Below are 26,473 nucleotides of genomic sequence, written 5' to 3' on the forward strand. Positions count from 1 at the left end.
GTAGGCATATGTGTTTGTGTCTGTGTGCAGGCATGAGTGTGTGGGTAGTAGTGTGTATGTGTAGGTGTCTGTATGTGTTTGTGTGTGTGTGTATGTATGCGTGTAAGTGTAGGATATTGACGCAACCTGGAGACGGTTTTTGCGATAGGAGCAGCATCACGAGGCTGCCGGTCGACGGTGATGCTGCAGAGGATGCTGGCGGGAAAATAAAATGATAGGACCTCAAAACAGTCAAATAAAAGCAATAAGTAATCGTGATTGCTCAAAAAATAAATAAATTAATGAAAAAAATAAATAAAAAAAAATAAAGCGCTTTATCGCAAGATAAATATATATATTTCCAGTGGCACAAAAAACGCCAGAGGAGTGACGCTAGAGATGTGACAAAATCACACATAACCTGTAAATACAACAGCACGCACTTTTTACTGGAACATTTTCGTAATTCGTGATGATGGCACAAATTTACAATTAAATAACGATAAAATATTATATAAAAACATACTTACCAGGGGAATTATTGCAACGATTGGTGCAAGCGCGCTTTGTGGCAGTTGCAACAAGAATTGATGCAATAATATTTAAAATTTGATTAAAACATTTCTCTTGCTTTTAACTTTAGTCTGTATTACGTAGATTATTGGCGGTCAAGGAGATCCTTTTGGAGTTTAAGAATATCAGTCTTTCAATTTCGCCAGGTGAGGGTGACTTTTCTTTCGTGAAGTAAAAAATCCCATCCCCCTTTTTTTTGTGTATAACGAAAGATTTTTTTCAATGGTGTTTTCATAAATGTTTTGATATTTATTCACGTGTATGATTATGGTTAAATACATTATGTCAAGTAATTTAAAAACGAACATGGAACGTGGTTGTATAAAAAGTAGAAAAAAGGCAAGCTACGGAAATATACATTTATAACTATTTTCAGCTATTAATGCTAAAATGAAATGGTTATCGAGAATTGACTGTACGAGCCAAAAAAAAAAAAAAAAAAATCTTCATTAAACATACGATGAAAATACTATATTTTTTTTTCACCTAATTCAAATAGCGTATATTCATCCATAATCTTAAGTTTCTGAGACATATTTCCTATTTTCAGTGCATGAAATACGATTGTAGGTGTGTTAAGAATATTTTTTAATGTTATTAAGATTACGTTTGTTTTGCACAAATAATGGGCAGTATTTTGACAAATGATATTAAGAGAATGCAGATGTCGATACATTAAAATTATACCCTTAAAATTAGATCCTCAGCGGATTGTTCAAATTCTGAACTTTTCATCCTATCCAATGTTAAAAAATATTTTACAGGATTTCTTTCACATATAAAAGGGAGATGACACCACAAAAGGATTTGACTTTATCGAAAAATATAGATAGTTCAATTCTGAACTTTATCGCTAAATATATCTTAAATTGCATTTAAGTCATATTTATTCAAAAATGGGACACCAGCTTGCGCAGAGGGGGTGGTTAGATATATATTGAAAATTTTACACGATGTTTTTATAATTTATACTTGTCTTGTAATTTTAACTTTCCTTGCACCACATTAAAAAAATACAAATAAAAACTGAAAATTGTACGAAAATCTCATGCTAACAAAAAAGATTAAAGGATTTTGTATTTGGAATGGGGAGGGGGGAGGCGTTATCACAAATTACCACTCCGGGTGACTACCCAGCTAGAAACGCCGTTGTAAAAAATAATATACAACAAAATGCTACATTAAAATAGAATAATAAAATAAGAAAAAAAAAACATTTTTAATTTCTATTAGCAATTGATAACAGAAGCTTTCTAACTCAAACTCCTGGAGGGGTACAAGTTTTTATTTCACGGCTTACAGGGATGACTAGTAGGGTGTCCTAAAAAATAGTTTTCAAGTCGCACGCCCTTTTATATTTTTCCTTTTATCTCAAAACAATCGTAAAAAAAAGTTTTAAACAATTTGAACAACGGCAAGCCGTGCTGACTTGCGTCTGAAAGTGTGAACCAGCACTTGTATATTAGGGTGTATCGAAAAAAAACTTTTTTTCAAAATTCAGACTGTCAAATTGATTAAAAGTTGCCCCTACAGACCTACATTTTGCATAAAAATTTTATCCGAATCAAAAAATATTCAGGTGTCCTGCACTAGTCCTAAAGTTAATAATTTTCTTCAAAAAATCAATATTTTCTAAATTTTTTTTGAACAGTAAAAATGTTAACATTTTTTCAAGTTGAAAAATGTACACAGTAAAGTTAGAGAAAAAGTGGAGAAAAAAAACTATCATAAATAAAATAGGTATCCCGCATTTATTCTAAAACTTCCATGATTTTCACAAAAAAAAAAAAAAAAAAAAAAAGCATTTTACCAGGCCATGTATGTGGCTTGGTTAGAAATTGGATTTACGATCTCAATCCCGAATCCTGCGGTATCCCGCATGATATTTTGCGGGTTAGTCCCGCGGAATTATGAGCAAAATCCCGCAAGATTTCCAATCCCGCAAATATTTTCTATGCGGACGTTTTCCAACTTTTGCTTCAAAAAACGAATATTTTCACAAGCGTCATTTGAAGTTTTAATCACTTTCCTCGTATTTCTGCAAGATGAGCAAGAAAATCTTTGTGTCTTATCTGATGAACAATGAAAATGAATTTGTATTCTCATTGGAAATTTTAGTTTCATACCTTCAGCAATTGAGAAAATGCGTAAATATTATAAACATTTTCGAAAACCGAGGTCACTAAAATTTCAGACCTAGAAATTTCAGCTTTAGAAAAAATTGAGGAAGTGCAGTACAGATTGCAAAACCCGCTGTAGTAGCCAGAATACAATGTTGGAACGCTTCAGTAAGCTTAAGAAAAACACTCGGAACGTTTTAACTTAAAGTGTACAATATTTTTCTCCGAAGAAAAAATATATGAAAAACTTATTATTTATGCTCTCTAACCTATAGAAAGTGATTGCTGATGTTATAAATGTGGGTGGTACCTTGAAAAAAAATTATGTTGGATGAATTAGCTGACTTATCTGCAATATATTCAGCAAAGAGGCGACAGAAACTTGGATGAAATGCAGGGTGACTCGCAGTACGTTAAGCGGTTCAAGTTTTTGAATGTCTTTTTTAAGTGAGGTAAAATTATAGCGAAGTTATATAAAAACTTTTACTGGGACTGTGATTTGGTGAAACCACAATTGGTGTTCATTCCCTGCTGTAATTAAAATACACTGATACAATGAATCAACGTTACTGTAGTTAAATTAGATACAGCAGTACACAAATCAGACATCGTATTTGTCCGAAATTAGCAGTTCTTGAGCAGAAGCCAAGCATGACACCCATAAGAAAAGAAAAATATTGGAAAAATTATTAGATGGTCATGAGGTTTGTGGAGATCTTTTTCTAAATGTCCACAATTATTTAAAACTCTGTAAAGCTAACTGCTATACAGCCATATGCTGCGTTTTCATAAATCGCATTATTTTTAGGGTAAAAATCCCATTCCATACGAAGCGATGGGAACACTTATGTGTACCAAACGATAGTTGCTCATTACTATATGACTTAGCAGTACTTTACAAATGGCGTACTGCAAACCCCCCAGCAAAACTCAAGCATCTTTTTAGAGCTGTTGAAAAAGCTTAATATTATATGATAATAAATACAATATTCTACATATGTTTTGGTGTTTTTCATACTTAATTCTTGTAATTACATACTTCTATGTAATAAAATGAAAACGATGTTTGAAAGATTGTTTTATAACCTTGAATGTTTTTTAAAGTTCACAAAATTAATCTTACAATATAATCAGAAAATGAATTCAAATAATTTTTATCTATAAAACTTAAATTAATGTGTAAAAAATTCTTAAACCAACGAAGCAAAGAAATTTTTAAACTAACATTTGCAAGACAAAAACTTAAAGCTAATAGTACATTTATATTGAAAATTCTAACTTGAACTTTTAAAAACATTTATTTTTGCGTACTATGCGGGAACCTAAATGCCGCATGAGAGCGAAACCTTTCATTTCACAATAATTCCTGGCTATATTACTCACAATTTTTAACTTGAAAAAAATGTCAACATTTTTTTTTTGTCATTCAAAAAAATTTTTTTTAGAAAAAAATGATTTTTTGAAGAAAACTATAAACTATTTAGGCCTTTTGCGCGATTTCTAAATATTTTTTGATTCGGACAAAATTTTTTATGGAAGATTTGGGTTGGTAGCGGCAACTTTTTGTGAACTTGACAAATTGGATTTCGAAAAAAAAAAAAAAAGTTTTTTCGATACACCCTATTGTATACTAGGCCGAATCAAAAAACAATTTTTTTTTTTGGAAACTCGAAATTCCTGTTGATAAAATGTTTTTCCTATATCCCACATGAACCACAAAAAACATTCTAAAATTTGTAATTTTTTTCAAAAAGTTGAGTTTTTTCAATATTTTTTTTTGAAAAATGTAAGCTAAATTTTAAGAAGTTATCAAGCTGAAAAATATAAACAAAAAATAGTTAATTAGCATTAAATTAAAATTTTTGCTCTTCTGCAATATTCAAGTCTCCCCCATAGTACTCAAAGATAGGTATTTTTTCAAGTTGATGATTTTTTGTTTGATGCGTATTTGAAGATTACAGTAGACTCCCGATTATCCGCGAGCGGTTTATCCGCGGGGCGGATTATCCGCGAATCAATCAACAATCACGAACATGTATTTTCGCAGTAAAAAGCGAATACCAGTGGCTGTTTTTTTTTTTTTTTTGAAAAATTGTAAATTTACACTCGGTTGTTTTTGCTTGCTTGATTGATTGATTTGATTTAATTTTATTATTATAATAATAATAATTATTATTATTTTTGTGCGTTCTTCATCGTACATACACGTGTTTGTTAAGTTCGGTTGTGCAAAAATACAAAACATTTGTACTGTAGTCTATATATATTTCCACTGTTTGCAGAAAGTGTTATGCATCAATACAGTTAAGAATTTGAGATAGGACAATTTTTACCTGATTTGTCCCCCATTTTAGTCTTTTTTCGGTTATCCGCGATTTTTATCATCCGCGGCACTTGTGCCACCCAATTCCGCGGATAATCGGGAGTTTACTGTATATGAATTTTTTCGTTTTAAGTATAATATATTTTTTATTTTTTCTTGCAAATGTTTATCTGAAAATGTGTTAGGTAAGAAAATTTGAACTTAATATTTTATTTATTTGTATTTTTTTTAAAAGATGAATATAAAATATTAAATTTGATGATTATATGATTTTTTGATGAGTTTTTGATGATTATATGAATTTTTTCGTTTTAAGTATAATAATTTTTTATTATTCTTGCAAATGTTGATCTGAAAATGTGCTAGGTAATAATATTTGAACTTAATATTTTATTTATATGTAATTTTTTAAAATATGAGTAGAAAAAATTGAATTTTGAAGGAAATTATAAATATTAGGCCTCTTGGCAGGATACCTAAATATTTTTAAATTTCGATGAATATTTTTGTGGTACATATGGGGCTATAGGGACAATGTTTTGCAACCAGAAATTTTGAGTTGTCAATTTTCTTTTTTTATTTCGGCCTAGTTCGCAAATGCTGGTTCACACTTTGAGACGCAAGTGGGCACGGGTTGCCGTTGCTCAAATTATATGAAACTTTTTTTACAATTGTTTTGACCTAAAAGGAAAAATATAAGGGTGTCCGACTTGAAAAATCGACATTCGATTTTTTTTTTGGAATACCCTAAAGGCTAGGTAATAACGCATCCGAGGGACCGACAAGACAGTCCTATAGGAACGAGTACAAATTGCGAAGCATAGTATACATTTCTTCCCTCTTTAAAAAGAAAAGTGTTTATTTATCAGAGCATTGGAATAATTTTACATAAAGATACTTTATTCACTTCCCAATGTTTTCTGGTTGGAAAAGTGTTAATGAAAAACTTCGAACACCTAGTATTCGCATTCCTTTCTTTTCATCTGGTCTTAAGTTAGCGAAAAAGAATCAACAAGGGGCTCCTAAAAATACTCAAGTGATTCTGGTTTTTTTCTTAAACGAAACCGTTGAAAGTAAAAGTGATGCAAGGCAATTTTCTAATAATTTGTATTTACACCATCAAACTATTTTTAGCCTCATTCTACTTTATGCGTAAGTGGTGTAAGTCTAGGTTCAACCATTTGCTCATAGACAGGAATCTTAAAACGAGACAATAGTGTACTGTGCAAAAATGGTTACTAAACCTTTCAATTCGTACCCGAAATCTTGTTTCATTGTCTTACACCAATTTTCCTCTCAACGGCTCAGTTGTCAATAAAATGGAAAGGGTATCGGCTGAAGTAATTGAGGTAATTTATTTACAATGATGAATGAATGTTACAATGAAATGAGTCTTCTCTTCACTTGAATTCGCAGTGCACCGTCATTCCGGAGAACCATTTCAGCAGTAAGTCGTAATTTATCTCTGTTGTCGATCGTTTGTATCGAGAATTTCCTCAGAATGTTGGCAACAACAATTTTCTCTTCCAGCAGTGCGAACCGTTGTCCTGTAATAATGGATCAGAATTTACTAACAGCAAAATTTAAGGCAATTCAATGCATTTTAACTACTGATAAACAATAGAAACGCCGCTAATTCTAGTAAGTAAAAATTTTACCTACAATTTTTGAATGTATAATTAGGGTAACGGCACCAGTAACAGACAAGGGTCCAGTAACAGAAAGTCATAAGTTGAGATTTAAATAATAAGAATTTTAGGCGGGTGAAACTTATGTTGCTGTGGCCCATGAAAACGGTGCAACAATCTAGTGTTTTATCAGAGTGAATTTTATCAGCAAGTTGGTATTTGCAAGGCAGTGGTGGCAGGTTATGAACAGTTACCACGAGGTCAGCTGGTGTTTCATGTTCATTTGAATTAAAAAAGACTTTAGTTCTAAAAATGAAAAACATTTGCACATTTTGAAGAGAAAAATGGAAATTCTGTCCATTACTCATCCTTTCCTCTTCCTATCTGTTACCAGTGGCGCCGACTCCATGGGGCCTGAGGGGGCCCGATTTATTGAGGGGGCAGAGCCCCCTCAATAAATCAAGAAAACTATTAGTTATATTATGCTTTCTAAACTCATAAATTTATCCTTTATTTTTCTTGCTTGAAGATAGTTTACCTTGTAAAATACATTCAGTAATGAGTTAAAACAAATAATTATTACGGTAGTAAGCAGGTTAACTGAAAACGAGTAGTGTGAATAATGATGGTGTTACAGTGCTGCAAGCACACTTAGAATTTGTCACAGTGCGCGAACTTACGGGTCAAATCTGTTGCCGGTGGGCAGCGCTGCGGCGAGCTCATCTAAGTGTTGCTGATCTGGAAAAAATATATGAGGGTTTGATTTGTATATTAAATGGGATGCGTGATAGTTTTGAATACTTTTGAAAATTGTGTTTAAAAGAAAAATCGTTACAAAATGATGATCCTTCGCTTCCTCGGAATCGACGTATACCAAAGTATGAAAACAACGAAGCCAGTTCACCGCACGCTTTCAAAATCCCAAAGGCAATTTACATTGAGGTTTGTGAAATGGTGCAATCTTGCATTATTGGGCTGTTTGCATCAACTGGACTCACACAGATCATTGCAGTTGAACAAAAGTGCTTTGCTTTTATTTAACAGTGGTGAAACAAATTTTAAAAAATCGAATTTTCAAAAATAACCTAGACGTTGAGAGTGCGTTTACACTTGAATATGTTAGCCGGTATAACTAATGAAAAAACAAATGGTCTTAAAAAAAACATGAGTAAATTAAATTACCTTTTTACGAAAATACTGTGTGTGTTTGTATTTATTTTTTCCTTTTTTCAAAGCCAAAAAATATGTGTCAGGTTTGTCGAGTTTTTGGGGTTCTAATGTTGATTACATGACTTTACAATACTTAAAAAAAACTTTAAAACTCACTATTTTTCATCTCAAATTTAGAAAATTTCCCCCGGTCCCCCCCCCCCCATTTTTTTTAAAAAAAGTCGGCGTCTCTGGGAGTGCCTTTCCATTCAAGTCAAGTGTCCTTCCTACCTTATAATATCAATGCTTAGCTACGGCACTGCACGGCTCCCCATAAAATAGAACAAAAAAAATCTCTTACTAAGACAAGTGATATGATTTAAAAATTGAACCAGAAAATTTGTAAACCAATTTTTAGATTCTTTTACATCGAAAACGCCGTGTCACATACTGTTAATTTGTTAGAATTATACACACTAGAAAATATGGCATTTTCAAGGTTCAAAAATCTGACCTTTATTTGGGGTGGGGGACCTCCGAGGGATTACATAACACCCTAAATCCCCGGTGATGTCCAGCCCCCCCAATAATTTTTGCAAGTCGGCGCCCCTGTCTGTTACTGGGTATCATCATATTTTTCGGTGTCTGTTACTCGGGGGGGGGGGGGGGGGGTTGGACTTTTTCTCGAAATTAATTAAATAAATATCGAATTAACTAATTCAGAATACTCAGAAGAAGACAAACGTTAGATGATATGTAGTTACATGAGAGAAAAATAGTTTAAAAAGTTTAAATTCATTAAAATACTCAGAAAATTGAGTCAACGTGAGAGCGATGTCTTAGGCATGTCTATTACTGGTGCCTTCTCACTTTTGTTTTAAAATTTTGAGAGTGTAATGTTAAACATGAAAATATTTACATGATGTATATTCAATGAATGCGAAATATCTATAAATAACTTCTATTTTGAGATAAAGTAAAATTGATGGTTTACTAAAAAAGCTATAGTAGGAGCAAACTTAACCTGGCAGAACTGTGAAGGCTACGCTGATCCTAATTACAGCATTACGATACTGCCATGTTAGGTTCATCCCAACTGTAGAATACAGATATTGGTCATTTTCTGAAAATTAGGAGCGGGAGGAAGGGAGGAGAAGTAGTAACTATGAAATAACTAATGGTATTAGTAGTTTAACATGCAAGCATAATTTTGCACTTGTTCCGTCTGGTGCATAGTTTTTACGAAAGTTCGTAAATTTTGAAAACTGGTTGTTCATTTGATGATTCTCAAAGCGGAGCATTGCTATTTGCCAGCGTTGGCAAATCACATATTCTTAATGCATTTTCGGAATGCACTACCGGAAAACAACAAAGACCACACTCATATATGGCACCCGAACAGGGAAAGTGACACAGCTCAAAGTTTGAGAAAAATGTACTAGCGTTAAGGTAAAATCCAAATTTAATGCTCATGCTTGCGACAAAAGTAGTACTAGTAACAGGTACGTGGTGACGTCAAAACCTTGGAGCAGGAATTAGTAAATGGAGGGAGCAAGTCCAATCATTGGCTTAACAAAAGCTGACCCAAATACCCCAAGTCACGTGACCCAACAACGACGAATAGGTGGCACGTTTTGCCTTAAAAAAGGGAAATAATCCTGATTTCTTCCAATGCTTTGCTTTAAAATCTATAAACGTGACTTAGGGTCTTGAATTCAGGAATGAAAGTCCTCACTTCTTCCATTTTATCTCTTTTCAATGGTCAAAACGATATAATCAATAGTGAAACATCATTAAAATTTCATAATTCAGAGGAAAATTCCGATCTTAACACATTATAAGTAAGGTATAGCACCAGTAGTGGACCCTTCAAGTTCACTCCGGTATGAAGAAAGAAATGAACAATAATAATGTGATTTTTTGTTAATACTTAATGTAACTATTACATTGAATCAATTTTATTCATCAGTTATTTGAGTTTGAAGTACGTAATGTAAATTCTTAGAGTGGAAGAATGTTAGATGGCCGCTACTGAAATTATCAGATTTTGCAATGACCACTACTGGATTAAATGTAAGGTTTGGGGAAAGAATGGATAAAAAATTGCAATTCTGGCATTTTTAGAAAATGGGACGGATAAGGAAAATTTGGGCTATAATACGCTCCTTGAGTTTCAAGAGAGATAATTAATAAAGTAGACCCACAGTTTAAAAATATAGTTCACTGTGGCCACTACTAAGTGCGTTATAAACTTTGAAATGGCTCCTACTGGTGTTTTACCTTATACATTATTAAATTAGACAACAAAAAATAAACAAGTAAATATTATTTTTATTTTTGGAGTGTACTGTAAGATTTGAGATAAAATCGCTCAAATCAATTACACTGAGCAACAAAAAAAATATAATGTTTTGTCCCAAAAGTTTTGTTGACTGATTCTTATAGTACTTTTTACACTGAATCCAAAAATAATAATAGTTTTTATCTATCACGTATGGTTTTCTTGTGACAGTAAAATACAAATAACACACTTTTTTTTACCTATTTACAGCTATTCTACATTAAAAAGTGGTTGTAAGGGATTTTCTTGAGTATTTTGCTTCTGGTACATCTCTTTTAAGTGTCCAGCAGTAGTCAGCCAGCATTCTCGGACTCCATTTTCCTTGATATCGTTTTTCCATGCTTGAAATATCTTGATGGAAACGTTCTCCATGTTCATCACTAACATCTCCAAGATTTTGTGGGAAGAAGTCCAAGTGGGAATCAAGAAAATGGATTTTTAGCGACATGTTGCAACCCATATCACTGTAGGCTTTCAGTAGATCGTTGACATATTCCTTGTAGTTGTCGTCTTTATAGTTTCCCAAGAAATTTTTAACCACATTTTTGAAGCAGGTCCATGTTCTATTTTCTATGTCATTAAGTCTGCTTTCGAAATTGTTATCTTTTATCAAATCTCGTATTTGTGGACCAACAAAGATGCCCTCCTTGATTTTAGCATCGCTTAGTCTAAAAAATTTCTCTTTTAAGTACAAAAAACCTTGTCCATTCTTGTCCATAGCTTTGACAAAGTTTTTCATCAATCCTAACTTGATATGCAGTGGTGGCAGGTAAACTTTTTTAGGATCAACCAAAGGTGTGTTTTGAACATTTTTCTTGCCAGGTTCAAGGGATTTTCGCTCAGGCCATGATTTCTTTTTATAATGGTTTTTCCGATCTCGGCTGTCCCATTCACAAAGGAAGCAACAAAACTTTGTATAACCAGGCTGCAAGCCGAGTAACATAGCAATTACTTTAAGATCTCCACATAAGTTCCATCTGTATCTATCATATTGGATATTATCTAAAATCAGTTTCATATTGCCATATGTCTCTTTCATGTTTGCAGCATGGGCCAAAGGGACTGAAGGGAATTGGTTACCGTTATGCAATAGAACAGCCTTAAGGCTAACTTTGGATGAGTCTATAAATAAACGCCACTCTTCTGGTGTATGCTCATGACCTAAAGTATTCATTACTGCTGAAATATCATTACAATAGACTAAGTTTCCTTCTTGGGAAAAAAAATCCTCAAAATCCTCTTGCCTGTTTCTAAAGTAACATACTTTAGTACTTTTGCAAAGTAAGTTCCAGCCCTTAAGGCGTGACCCCAACAGTTCTGCTTGTTTTTTAGATAAATTCAAATCACGAACCAAATCATTAAGGTCACCTTGAGTTAATAAATGAGGTTCAGTGCCTACCTCAAAACTAGGATCTTGTACATCATCATCTTCTTCTTGATCTGGTTCAGGATTTGTACTGTCACTAATTTCTATGGACGTTGGAGGAGTTGGTATTGGTAGTTCTTGACTATGTCTGACAGGTCGGATCGCTGAAGGCAAGTTGGGATATTTTAAAGTATGTTTTGACTTAGTTGTTATCCCTGTTGTAATTGTTAAGCAAAAGTAACAGTCTGAAGTGTGATCCGTCGGTTCCCTCCATACCATTGGAACTGCAAACGGCATGTGTCGTCGAGAACCGTCGGCCCATCCAGTCAACAGTCTACAGCATGTAACACAACATATGTGTGGAGCCCAGTTTTTGTCCTGGTCACCCACCTTACAGCCAAAATAAAGTTCATAACACTTTTTTATCAAAGGAGTAAAATTTCTTCTTTGCAATTTAAAAGTTAACTCACCACACACATAACAAAACGTGTCCGGATGATTTAAACATCTACGAGGCATGTTTAACTATGCACACAACACAATTTAAAAGCACTGTCTCTTGAACAAAAATTCCTGTTTGGGAGGCCATACAGCACTGACTGAGCTTGAGTCAACAAGAGCGAGCGTGTCGCGACGCGCTGGTGACCTTGTGCGCTGGCAGACAGCCAAGGCTCCTTATCATAAATTGAATATACATCCATATACATATATATGATACTTAAATATAACTTAAGTGAAAACTTTTCACTAATTAATTAAGTTATTTTTTTGGTAAAGTGTTATTTTAATAATATATTAAAATTTCAAAAAATACGAAAAATTAAAAAATAAAATAGGATTTTTAAAGAAAACCTTGCGTGATAGACTATTTTTGATTGCATATTTGAACTCTACACATCAAAATACACAAGAAATAGTGTATATAATGCATGGGACAAAACATGTGTTTTCCAGTGTTATTGCGTAAAACCTAGATTCACTTCAATACTGTTTCTTTTTTTTTAGTTGTGTCATTTTCCTCGTTGTGCTCAATAAAAGCAAACATAATGATTTTTAAAGCGGTGGGGGGGGGGGGGGGGGCGGAGGAGGGATTTTTCCCTTGGCCGCCAAAATGACGGGCCTGCAGCCGGTAGGTAAGTTTGAACGGTGTCGTATAGGAGGAATATATTTCATTTTCCTTCCAATGAAGCAACCAGAATTTTTCCAGGGGCGGGAAAGGGGATTCAAAATCTTTACATGTGCACAGCGATATTTTAAACGCCTCTACAAGCACATTTTACGTAATGAAAATCGGAACTGCGATCCAAAAATTTAATTATGCGTATTTTCTCGCTCTGTATTTTAAACAAAAATTCAGCTATGTGGAAAAAACAGGGAAAAAAGTAATAATTGTAATTTTTATTGTTGTATCTGAATATTTTATTACATTTTTAACACAAATTCTGAAACAGCCTAAACGTTACAAATTGGTACTAATTTCTCTGTTCTCTACTACATTACCTTTCATCCTCAGAAAGATTGATTTTTGTTTTACTTTTTCGTAGAACTGATCCCTATTGCGCTGGGCTTCACTAATTTTGTGTATTTCATTCCCACAAAATAAATTTCCTTCCCGCATAAAAAAATGTCAAGGGTTGTTATTTTCAAGCCTTGAAAAAAATCCTAGTCATATGTCTGGTACATACGTAGGAATGCAGGCCCGCCTTTTAAAGAGGTCGGGGGGGGGGGAGGTCAATTGCTCCCCACTGGCTTTGAAAGATTCGCAACTCCAATAAACTGTAGGGGGCGCTGCAGCCACTGTCTAATGGCGAATGAAAAAGGTAAAACAAATGCCGTAACTTATAAACTTCCTTTGAAGTTTAATGAATGTCAATAATTTTTCATCGTGTTTGTGGGAAGTTTTCTTTTCTATTCTTCTGAAATTACATTGCACCAAAGTGTTTGATGCCTGTAATTTTGCCCAAAGAAAACACGTGGAACGGTAGGTTTTACCCTTTTCGGCAGAATTGTTAATCACCGCAAGGTAGCGTATTCGAGCCCTGGAGTTGCGAATAAATATTTTTGCAGAAAAGTGAGAGTGGGGACTTTGCTGTTTTCCGATAAATTTGCAATGAATATGTGTGTCCCCCTTGCCCTCTCCCTCCAACAATGTGAACCGACGCACAGTGGTTCAAAACGACAAAAACGCAGAAAAAATTCAATAACTTTGAGTATTCTCAAAAAATGCTTTGGAAAATTGTTAAAATTGTTGCATGGTAATATTTTTCCTCATGCTTGCTGATCGTATTCACTGCGAAACCCCGATTTTACGTCCCTCGAATCTACGTTTTCGCCACATTTTACGTTTTTTTATTATCAGGTCCCAGTTTTTCCGTACACTAATAATATTAATTTAACCCGAATGGTAAGTGTATTTGTGAATTTCCCGCATTTTACGTTTTCCATCGGCAGTTAAAAAAAGAGAAAAAATGTTTTAAAATTAAGAAAAGTGTTTCTGGGCATTTTTAAACATAATCCACTCTCTTGAAAGTTAATCCATGGAAACAGAAACGCTTCTGCTCCATCCGTAGCTGACCTTATGGACTTAAGATGAACAAGAAGAAGAGGAAATACAACTTGTCTCTTCTTTCAATACTGCATTTAAGAGCTTAATAATAGTGAAAAACTATTTTCTTTATCATAAAGACCAGGAAAAAACTTTGCAAAGTGTTCCAATCCTGGAAGATGCTGTATTTACTTTGGATTCAATGACTCATTATTACTATTTTCATCCTAAACGCCCGGATTCGTTACTGAATGTGTTAGAATGATCTAAACTGGTGTGTACAAAAATGTTCTTTTCGTAAAATATCGCATTTTTACATTTTATAAGCGTCATCTTAGCAACCGTTATTACTATTTTTGTTTCCTTAAATGATTTTTTCTTTTTATACATTTCTCGTATCTTACGTTTTCCCATATTTTATGTTTTTGGATTTGAATTGACGTTTTCCCACATTTTATGTATTTTATGTTTGATTTAGGCCTCTGAGAAACGTGAAATCGGGGTTTCTCTGTAGTTCAAATTCATTTCTGTTTTTAGTGAAAAATATAAATTAAATCAGTCGTATGCCACACGCAAGGTTTATTTATTGCAACTGATACATTCGAACAATATTTTGTGGCAATGTTGACAAACTGAGAACAGCTTTATACTAGAATGATTTCGAAAAAGAAATCAGAAATTTCAAACGTTTAATGATTTTCTAATTTTTTTGTTTATGAACAGAATGAATATTTAATTTTTATATAGAATTCTGTATGAGTTTTAAAAATTTCTTTCTCATATGTATCTTCTTTAAAGCCAAACGGTTCCGAAAATTGTTATTTTCAGGTTACTACTGCATTGCATGTAGAATAAAGCGCCACATTAAGCCATAACAACGTAAATCTGTTTAAAAAAAAATCCTCTGTATTTATGGATGAATGTTTCAAAAGCCCCAACTTTCGGAAATAGTAAACAAACGTTTTAAGGCTCTCCTGCAAAGTAGTAAAACTGTGACATACGTTAGTCTGGAGCATGTCAAATTTGATGACCAATTTCTTTGATAAAAAAAGCAATTTACCCCCATCATACCGTTAAGAGTTATTTTCTAACTTACTAAATTGGTATTCGTAAATAGCGAAGATCAAATAAAAACATCTGCCACGACTGCAGTCGCAGGTGGTCGCAGCTAAAATGTTGTTATTTATTTACAGGAAGGATTAAACTACTGATATATGTAAATTTTAGCCCACCGGAAGCCGCCGATAAAAGTATATTCCACAATACTTTTCATTATATTTTTAAGAAAATAATGTGTTTTTATTTTAGGTAGTTTTCAATTTTGATGAATTTTTAATTTTTAACTACGATGTAATATGCATCCTTATAAGTGAAAAACCAATCAGAAATGACTTTTATTAAATTTTAGTCCTCCATATTGAACGAATGAATTAAAACTGAAGCATAAGTCGTACGTCCGAAAAAAGTAAAAACATAATTGTTCAACAATCTCGGCTTTATTTTGTAAAAACGATTTTTTTTTTTCAAGAAACTCTTATGGAGTAAGTTACTACAACTCAAGGGCTAAGTAATTACGGCATGAAATTTTTTTTTATCTTAAAACTAAAAAATGGCTATTTTTTCCGCCCTTGAGCCACTGTGCGACGCGGCTGCACAAATTTTAATTTTCAAAATAATAGTGGGTACTTTCAGAGCTGCCTGTATTAAGAAATTAATAGTGAAGGGTGTTGTTTAAATAGGATTCTGAGTATTTTTTAACACTATTAGCATCCTAAAAATGCATGTCAAGTAATCATTTTTGGAGGTTGGAGGAAATAAACGAAGACAAAATCTATAAAAGTCAATTTTAGTTCATCATCTCCACCAAATATTTGTAAACTGATTCAAAAACTGTAATTTACCAATGCAATTTCTCGGTCCAGCCGAGAACGGGACATAAGCAAACGGATGCCTTCCAACACAGTTTTCCGGCAGAAAACGTTCCGGATCGAAAACTTCCGGATTCGGGAACACCTCCGGATTTCGATGGAGCATGAATGTAGCCAGCATACAGGTTGTGCCTGCGGGAACGGTGTAGCCATCTAGTGGATATAATTGAAACGAAATGAAAATACATTTTCGTTTTTAAACTTACATTTGAAAATGGAGTATCTGCAAGTTTTAAAAATATTTTTTGACAAAAAAAAAAAAAAAAAAGGGTACTTATAATACTTTTAGTGAAGTAATTGAAAACCCATCACATATTCCTTTTTAAACAATTGTGCGAATATGCCAGTCTTTGAAATTATTTTCTTTATACAGTTTAGTCTCTTAATAACCCGACTGAACCATAGTTAATTTTGTTTTGAATTCCTATTTCACAAAATACGTGTTGAATTTAAGAGCCTTGTATCTTTTTGTTTGACTCGCACGGCTGAGAACTAGTGAAGCTGAAAGTAGTTGAATGTATACATTATTTTAATGTTTATATAGGGATGTCTCTAGTGTCTATGTCTATCAACCCAAACACGATGGTTCCCCCTCTTCAAATTGTATGGAACACCCTCCTCCCCCTCAGAACTAGTCCCACGAAATTCAGATCAGAAGTCTCAAAATCACCCCTAAAAATTTCAATGGCGCACCATATCCCTCCCCCGCCCTTTGAGTGCAGTATCATAATGTAAGAGTGCCCTGCATACTATCATATTAGGGTTCTGATTAGTTTATTTTCAGATAAATAATTGAAAGAATAAAAGTGCAATCGTTGGATACATCGCTCTTCTCGGGAGAAAAATAACGCAGCATGTTATGTCTGAAAACTCGGCACAATCGAGGTCATTAAAAATAAAGATTCAAGTAGAGCAAATATATGTATCTGACTTTTTTTTACATTGGAATGAATTTTTAATAAACTCGACAAAAGAAATTCATCTTACCAATTTCTTACCAAAATAATCATCTTACCAAAAAAAAAAAAAAAAAGAGTTAGAAACAGTTCATTGGTTTTTGGTGAAATGCGAGTCCAAATCATTATAATTTAGAATGTGGCGAATTTAGAGGAATTGAACACATGCCTGTTTTATTTAATGGCTGAAAAGGAAAGAAAAATACATTTCCTGAGAAATACAATGCTTTTACTAATTAATTGGTCTAAACGTTAAAGCAAAGTTTTTCTGCATTTTCTTTCGGGAGACAAATAAAAAGCAATGATTATTCTATCAATGTTTTTCAGCGGACTTGTTGATTTTTGAACACAAAGATTACATAATAGATCTAATTTATTACTTGGGATAAAGGTAAACATTTCGAATTCTTAAATAATATGGAAAAGGAAATTTATTTACAATGAGACCACTTGCGTTATATTTGACCCTGTTACCAGATTTTTTTCTTAAATCACTAGATTTAAAGGTCTTTGCGCATGCGCACGTTAACGAGTAAGGATTGATTACAGCCAATCAATCTGATTGAGAGATATAAAGAGGTGAGATATAACGAGTGGTTACTGTACTATTTGAGTCTATCAATGCAAACAAATACAAAATTTGAGCATTTTTTTTCCACAAAATGCGATTTAAATTGGTCATTTCAAAATGAGTTCAAATTAAGCCTTTCTTTGAGCGAAATATGCTTTTAAATGAGTAATTCTATCATTCCCATGGCATTGCAGTAACAAAAATAGTTTGAACCGTTTTCGAAATCACGATAGAAAAATATCTAAATATTTTAAAACATACTTTCACTATGGAAAAAAAAAAGACCGAAAATTGAAGATGAATCACCTTCGAAATGACCGACTAAATTGCAAAAGTTATTTTATTTCCATGCTTGAATGAATTAAAACACAATAAAAGTACTTATTCATTCTACACTTTCATTCTTTAAAATTATAGCGCTAACGGAAAATGTTTCCGAGAAATCTCTTTAAGTGGTATTTCAAGCAAGAGATGAAAATGCTCCTTTCAGAACCGAAGCGAGTTGGTTAAATGAACAAAAAAAAATTATAGTAATGGATGAAAAAATAGTACATTGAGGTGTAAATTTTACACAGCGCTAGTAAATAGAAAATGCATTAATCTTAGAATTGTTACTTATTTCAAAGAAGAACATATATTACTAGATAAACTTAAAATGAATGGAATATAATGGAAGAGGTAATTGAATGTAGATGTTATTTACCAGAAAACAGGTGATTCATTCTCGTATTTTATGGATTGTTTTTTAAAAGTTGAATTCAATAGGAAGCTCTAATTTTATTTTCAAGTTAATCTACTGAAGCTTGGGTTCAAATCGATTGAACTGACTCCGCGCGAGTTCTCCAGGTTTAGTTTAACTATTTTGGAGAACAGTGTGATGCAGATATAGTGTTGTATGTTTTTAATGAACATTGGTTGTTTTGTTTAGTAATGATAAGGACATACGTACGCAAATTAATAATAAATTAAGCCGTAGAAAACATTCGGAGTTTGTTTACAATTTTGTATTTCGATCTTCAGTTCATTTTCCCCCGTCAGTTTTTAAGTCTCTTTAATAACAATCAAAGTTATTTTACTTAATTCGAGTTCAGTCCACTTTCAGTTGTCCAGAACACATATTTTCCTCAAATTCAACCTAGTTACAGTAAATTTATTTAAAGTGAAACGCTATGGCCTACATGTGAATTCCATCTTATCCCGTTGAAGGAGAATGTGGATCACTTTTCAGAGAAGAATTTTAAAATTCTTATCAGGCAACACATAAAGTTGTCAACTGTATATTCATTTCCTAGTGCCTCAACGCACACAAGGATTAAAATTTGAGGTCTTGTAAAATAACCCGTTTCCAAGCAAGGAATTCCAAGCACTGGATTCCAAGCAGATAGAAAACGTTTTTACCTGATAAAAGTTTTAATTTTCTCATTTTCCATCAATGGACGCCTTTGATGATTAAATAACGTCAGATGATGTTATTTACATACGTAAAAAAAAAAAAAAAAAAAAAAAAAAAACTTATTAGGACAGTTGAAGCAGTAAGAATAAACGTAAACAGACCTTTTAAAGTTACAGCAAAACATACTCAAAGTTCACACCGTAGATATCGTGTGACTCTGATAAGCTGAGTGGCGACCTTCACAATGTTTGCCTCTTTTTGGGGCGATATGAAATGGTAATTGTCGTGAAGTTGAGTTATTTTTGAAACAGTTTTGCAAAAGCAAGACAGTTCACATCCGCAGCAAGAACACATTCGTTTCTCACTGACAATCGCAAATACGGGAAAACTTTGTCAAGGTCATAGATCAGCTTATCAGAGTCAAACTATAGACTTTCCTTTTAACGTTCTCTAAATCATATTGTATAGCAGCATCTTCCACAGACTATTGCCATCTCTTGTCTCCAAACGGATGAGAGTTTCTTTTACCATTTGTACAAGTGATCTCCAAATTTTTCATTTTGGCACCTCCACTTCATTCTTCAGTTTATTGGGAAATTGAAAAAATCCCTCATGCCATGAACAACGAGAGCAACAATACATGACAATAGGAGTTAAAGATAAAAAAAAACAGCAAGAAAAAGCGGCAAGATTTCTGAGCAAGTAAAAAAAAAAGAAACACAAGCATACCTTTTCCACGAATTATGCGAACTATAATTTTCAACCACACAATAAATGATATCGAAAGTGGACACGATTATCAAAGTGAGATTGACTTAATAATTAGTAGGCTTAAATGTTCTTAATTACAAAAACAAAAGCGTTAACGATCAATGAATAAACATGATTTTTCTCTATAATATTATATTTAAAATAATTCAAAACATGGTTATTGTGATTATCGAAATTTAATGGATTTGATAACAAAAACCTTCCATGTCTAAACTAATTGATAAAGACAAAAAAAAAAAAAAAAATCTTACCAACAACGATATCTTCTTCTAATTCTCTCCCAATTACAGGAAGTGAAGGGTATAGCCTCTGACTTTCCTGTAACAATAAGTTTCGATATTTAATTAAATTACTATGAAACTTCTGCTGTTTTGTATTTTAAATTAAATTAATTTGTGTCAGTATTAATTACTTCAAACCGTAACATTCTCTATCTAAGCAGGAGCTGGTTTATCAATAAACACGTTAAAGCAATAATGTTTCAAGTTTATTTGTAACTTGCAACCATTTCATAAAGTTAATCTTTCTAAGTTTCGTCAGCTGTTCGAAATTTCTGCACAGTGGGTGTTTATTTCAAATTTATATGTAAGAAAAGTTTTAGTACCTGATATTACGGAATGTATTTTTTTTTTTTTTTTTTTTGAGAGTTTTGTAATGGTAAAAGTCAAAATCAAAACATTTGCAACACATGCAAATCATACTATTTCATGATTTATATTGACTTAAAAGCAACTTTTGAAAGTTTTATCCCATCCGAAAAAGGTAAAATAAAAAGCCATTCAGAAGATAATGTAAAATGATAGGATAATATAAAATATGTATTAAAAGTTTAAAACATGAACTAAATTTGACAAAAACTAAACTTGGAATCTTTAATGAGGTATTCTGAATCATTATCGTCCAGTACAGTAGATGGTATGAAATCTGATTTTGACAATACTTCAGAATTGAATGGTTTATCATCATGTCTCCAGCCATCCTAACTGCTAAATTCAAAAAGTTAAAGAAGACACGCTCTTGATACTGTTTACCTTTACTAATAATAAAGCTGATAGTCTATGTGCCTGGATGTCTGTTTCGCGCATAGCACCTAGACTGTTCGGTCGAGTTTCATGAAATTTGGCACAGAATTAATTTGTAGCACAGGTGTGAGCACCTCAAAGCGAGTTTTCGAAAATTTGATTTTGTTCTTTTTCTATTCCAATTTTTAAGAACATTTTACCGAGCAAATTATCATAACGGGGACAAACAAATTACTATAATGTGGACTAGCAAATTACCATAACGTGGACTACCATATGCGACCATGGGCGAGCAAATTAACAGTGCAAATTGGCGATAAATTCATAATCCATTATTTGTAAATAATGGATGATTTGTAAATAAGGCGAACCAAATGACCTTTTAATATTCTGCTACGAGCAAAGCCGTGCGGGTACCGCTAGTGGTAAATAAATTAGTACAGATGATGAATCTGATTTTCATTCCCAGTAAGACGTCCTGTCGGCTGCGATGGTGATTCTCTAGTATTCCATCATGGTTTTTTCTACTATCCTAAACGTTAGTATAGAACGAATTACATTTTTAGCTATACATAAGCCGAAATAGACCAAAAAATGTGCACCGCTTGAAAAATAGTTACACTTCTAGTAAACATTATTCTCAAACTCATTTCATAATGTTCTAATAAGTTAAACCGATTATTTTAAACATTTGCAAACATTATATAGAGTAACGGCACCAGTAACAGACATGCTTAAGACATCGCTCTCAGGTTAACTCAATTTTCTGAGCCTTTTAATTTATTTAGACTCTTAAAATAATTTTTCTCTCATGCAACTACATTTCGTCTAAGGTTTGGTTGTTTCTGGATCCTCTGAATTAGTTAATTCGATTTTTATTTTTTCAATTTCGAAAAAAGGTCCAACCCCCCCCCCCCCTCCAGAAACAGACACTACAATCCTGACGATACCCAGAAATAGATAAGATGAGGAAAAGATGAGTAATGGACAGAATTCCCATTTTTCTCTTCAAAATGTGCAAAAGTTCTTAATTTTTAGATCTAAAACCTTATTAAATTCCAATGAACAGGAAACAATGGCAGAACTCATGGTAGCTGTACCTAACCTTCCACCACTGCCTTGTAAATACCAACTGGCTCATAAAATTCACTCTGATAACACTAGATGGTTGCACCGTATTCATGGGTCGCGGCAATATCCGTTTTACCCGCCTAAAATTCTTATTACTTAAATCCAAACTTAATGACTGCCTGTTACTGGACCCCAGTCTGTTACTGGTGCCGTTACCCTAACTGTCGAAAAACAAATACTACTTCGCATAAAACGTATTGAAACAGGAAACCTAACTAGACATGAGTGTATTTCGAAGTGTATAATTTATACATATGCAGAAACACAGTGTTCTACCACCGATGGAATAGAAAGTCAGACATCCGGTTTGTAGGTGAAGACAGATGAGTTCATTTGCTGTTATGGGTGCCAGTTTCTTCCTTGAAGTTATAAATTAAATGCCAATAATTATATCAAAAAAATTCACTTCTAGAGAAGTTCTAGTAATTTTGTTCTCTCTAGGAATAATCTGTATATACAACCAACGCACAAGTTTTAGACTATTATAATCACATCAAATAAACTAAAAACATAATTCCTCTCTGCCAATTTTCCACAAGAAATCAGAAGCAGAAACTTCAGTATTCCAAATCATCCTCGTATTAATATGTCCTAGAACTATCTCTTCTCTGTCTATTTATATATGCGTGTGTGCAGAACTTTCTTCTCTCTCTCTCTTTTTCTGCCTACATATATCTGCATGTGTGCGTGTATGAAATTCCTTCTAAAAAATACGAGTTTCTAAAATGCTGGGGAGGGGGACAAAAAATAAACATTTATAAATAAGATTCATATTTACAGCGATCGGTACTCTTTTGACACATTGTTAATGCAAGCTCACTTCAGAATGATTCAGAAGCTAAGAAATATTGATATTGTGAAGGGGGGAAAAAAACAATTTGAACATATGAGCTCGTTACCTTTAACACACATTCCAGGTATTTCATCTCTCTGACATCGTCAGTGGTTATTGGACGATTTTCGTCTCCTCCGAATATTCGATCTAATTCATTATGAATATTTTCTTGGATATCAGGTCTTAGACCAATGTTGTACAAGGCCCAGCTGATTCCCATCGCTGTTGTGTCATGACCCTGAAAAAAGAATATTAAATAAATAAGAGATTTTCAGAAATCGCAGCTGTAATTTGGCTACATTTATAGTGGTTTTAATTTTAACAATAAAAAACAGCCCAAATATAAAGCTTTTCAAAGTTTCAAATTGCCTTTAAAAGCTAAATTTTGGCCATTGATGGTAGAGTAAACTCTCATTAATCCAAATCCTAGTAAACCGGACTTAGAAATTAATCCGCATAGCGATTTTGCTGTACATACTTTATAAATAAAAGGTAAGGTAATGCAATATTGTATTTTTGTAGGCCTTATTTTGTGTTTTGTATTTTTCTCTCATGCAGCTTCATGTTTCATACTCATGAACTCAAAATACAACTTTTACTGTGTACTGTAGTTTGCTCATGTACCTTGGCTACATTTAAAGCCTATTTTGTTTAATCAGTACTTTCATTAATTCAGACCACCTGGATCCCCTATTAGACCAAATTAATAAGGTTATACTATAACTAAAAAGTATTTTATACGAAATCTTTCTTTTTGCTTTCTTCTATAGGGTCAGGTGGGGGAAAGTGGTCAATGGGGTAAAGTGGTCATAATTCAAATAAATGGCTATAGCTTGGAAACTAATGTTCGAATAAATGTGAAAATTTTATTTTAGGGGAGTGCATTTATAAACTATATTTTGAATACAAAATTTTACAACTGGCAAAATTTTATATAGTAAAAAAATATTTTATGTAAATATGAAAATTCTTAAAATCTAAACACCTTTTTTGACTTCCTTGGGAAATTTTGTTTGTTAGAATTATGAGCAGATTGACTGCACAGGAAGCTTCCTACATGTCTCAAGAACTCTTACTCATTAGCAGTTAGCTCAATCTATTTTGAATAATTTGTTAGAACAATTTAAGTAAGATGGGGTAAAGTGGTCATAATATTAGGCTCAACGAATATTGTTCTTCTAAAGTCACTAAATCTTTAAGTATAAGGCAGATATAAATTAAATATTAATTTCACTTAATATGTGTTGTTTTTAAAATAAACAGGGTTAAATATACGAGTATACGCGTATGTATACGCATATACTCGTGTAGGCACGTATATATACGTATTCACATAAATGCACCAATAAACACGTATTTGGGTACCTGCAAGTATTTTTTATCTATACAGATATACATTCGACTATACACGTATATTCCCGCTTATATACAATTTATATACAATACTTTATATACAATTATATACTCAGGGAGAGACGTATATACGCGTATGTACTCGAGTAGACACTTGCATACAAGGATATGATATACATGTATACAGGTTGATTCTAAACTCTTGGTCAAATTATTAAAAGGTGTTAGACGGGAGGATAAGAAGCAAGAATCATAAGAAACATCCAGAATCAAACTCAAGGCTGACGCGCTACATGCACGCAAAGCCAGAAACTGATGGATGCAAAACATGTCACAAATTTATTACACAAAGACAATTTTACACAACATTTTAGGTTTTAAGAAAATTTTAAAGTTATTGATGAAATTTGCGGCCGGCAGCTGTAATACATGCATCGCAATCACTCTGTTGCAATTACGAGACTTTTGAAAAACTTTCATCAGTCGCTGCACCTTCTTTGTGATGCGTGTATTAGAACTACTACAGGCCGTAACTTTTAACAACTGCTCTAAATATGTCTTAAAAACTAAAATGTCGTGTAAAATCATCTTTGTGTAACAAATTTGTGACCTATTTTGCTAACGTCAGTTTCTGACCTTTTGTGCATGTAGCGCGTCAGCGACCATAAGTTCCTTATGATTCTTTGCTTCTTATCCTCCCCTTTCACACCACTTAGATTTTGCAAAAAATCTTGGATTCATTCTGTAAGCATACATGTATATTAGCGGATATACTCGTGGATATACGTGGATACATGTACTGATGTATACACGTAAATGCACGTATATACGTCTAACAGGTATATAATCGTGTTTACACGTAAACATACGAAAATACTCGTGCTTTCATATATATTTACGTGAGTAGACACGTACAAACACGCACTGGATATATCCACGAAATAACTCGTGTATACTCGTATAAGTATGTATGTACACTTATATATGCTTATATACGTCGACTGTACACGTATATACTCAGGTATGCACGCATATACTCGAGATACAAGCGCAAAACACGCATATGTTTTTTTCTACGCTTTACTCGCATATACACGTGATACGTATATACTCGTTTAGACACGTATACAATCCTATAGATAATCACGTGTACATGCGTGAGTATATACGTGTATACACGTATATACTTGAATAGGCATGTGCATGTATCTGATGTATACATGTATCTATTCATATATGAACATGTTTACTCATGTCTACACGACACGTGTAGTAGACTCGTGAATACCCGTATATACTCGTACATATACTTGTAACTATAAAAATAACCGAAATATACAAAATTAGGGTTATTTGTAACGGTTTTGCAGTTTTTTTAAACTATGACCACTTTGAATGAAAAGAATGAAAGTGTTATAAGACTACTTAAATTCAATATTTTTTTCCTGAAATGCAATGTACCGTGTTCTTTAATAATGCAATGTAAAATAACAACAAAAAATGTTGAAGTGTTTAAAGAATTTATTATTTTTATAACCCACCTAAGTTGAAAACCTACGATTTTATGACCACTTTACCCCACCAGACCCTATCTAATATATAGAAGAAAGTATTGGATTCGTGCAAATTTCCGAATTTCGACGGATTCGAACGTTTTGAGGTGTGCTGAGTCCATTTCGACCATTTTTGGAAAATGTGTGTGTGTGTGTGTGTGTGTGTGTGTGTGTGTGTGTGTGTGTGTGTGTCTGTGTGTGTGTGTGTATATCCGTGTGTGTGTCACGTCTGTGTGTGACCAGTTTTTTGTGGCCGCTCTACAGCAAAAACTACCGCAGGAAATCAAACGAAATTTGGTACACATATAAGCCCCTATGCGAACTTGTGCCCATTGGCGCGAATTCCTCCAAGGGGGTGGAGCAATGGAACGTTTTTTGAGTTACGCGTGCTTCCGACAAAATTTAACTTACATTTTAAGCAACCTTCAAAAGATACTTGTGCAAAATCTGATTATTTGGTAATAAAAAAACAATCTACAATAGATGAAGAAAAAAATGCAGCTGAAGTTGATCATGACGAACGAAATGACTTGCGAAATGCAGAAATTGCCCGTAACAGTATGGCTAATGATCGTAATAGTATGGCTAATGATCGACTAACAGCTTCAGACAAGATATACGTGTTTAGTTTTGATTTAGAAAAAGCATTACCATTTCCGAAACTATCCGCATCAGTGGCTTATTACAAGAGAAACTAATATGTAAACAATCTTGGTTGCCATGATTTAATGACTAACGAGAGCCATATGTATTTTTGGTCTATAACCCAAGCATCGCGGGGTTCACAAGAAGTGTCATCGTGTTTAATTAAACACATTAAACTGTACGCAAAGGATCTTCAAAAAATTATAATATATTCAGATTCATGTTCAGGACATAATCGAAATATAAAAACTTTGTTAAGTTTACTGAAATTGGTTCAGAGTGAAGATATAA

The 26,473-nt window shown here is 33.2% G+C and overlaps 1 protein-coding gene across 1 annotated transcript in view; it reads right to left on the bottom strand.

Annotated features, from left to right (window-relative positions):
- Positions 1 to 6,372: 6,372 nt before the first annotated feature.
- Positions 6,373 to 26,473, bottom strand: part of LOC129216285 (cytochrome P450 4c3-like) — a 67,870-nt gene continuing 47,769 nt past the window's right edge. The window contains exons 8-11 of the mRNA XM_054850495.1: positions 22,696 to 22,869; positions 19,895 to 19,961; positions 15,926 to 16,105; positions 6,373 to 6,542 (exon numbers count right to left, since the gene is read on the bottom strand). Coding sequence (XP_054706470.1) covers positions 6,373 to 6,542; positions 15,926 to 16,105; positions 19,895 to 19,961; positions 22,696 to 22,869 — 591 coding nt within the window. The remainder of the gene's footprint in view (positions 6,543 to 15,925; positions 16,106 to 19,894; positions 19,962 to 22,695; positions 22,870 to 26,473) is intronic.

This window comes from Uloborus diversus, chromosome 2, assembly GCF_026930045.1.
Source record: "Uloborus diversus isolate 005 chromosome 2, Udiv.v.3.1, whole genome shotgun sequence".
Classification (NCBI taxonomy): domain Eukaryota; kingdom Metazoa; phylum Arthropoda; class Arachnida; order Araneae; family Uloboridae; genus Uloborus; species Uloborus diversus.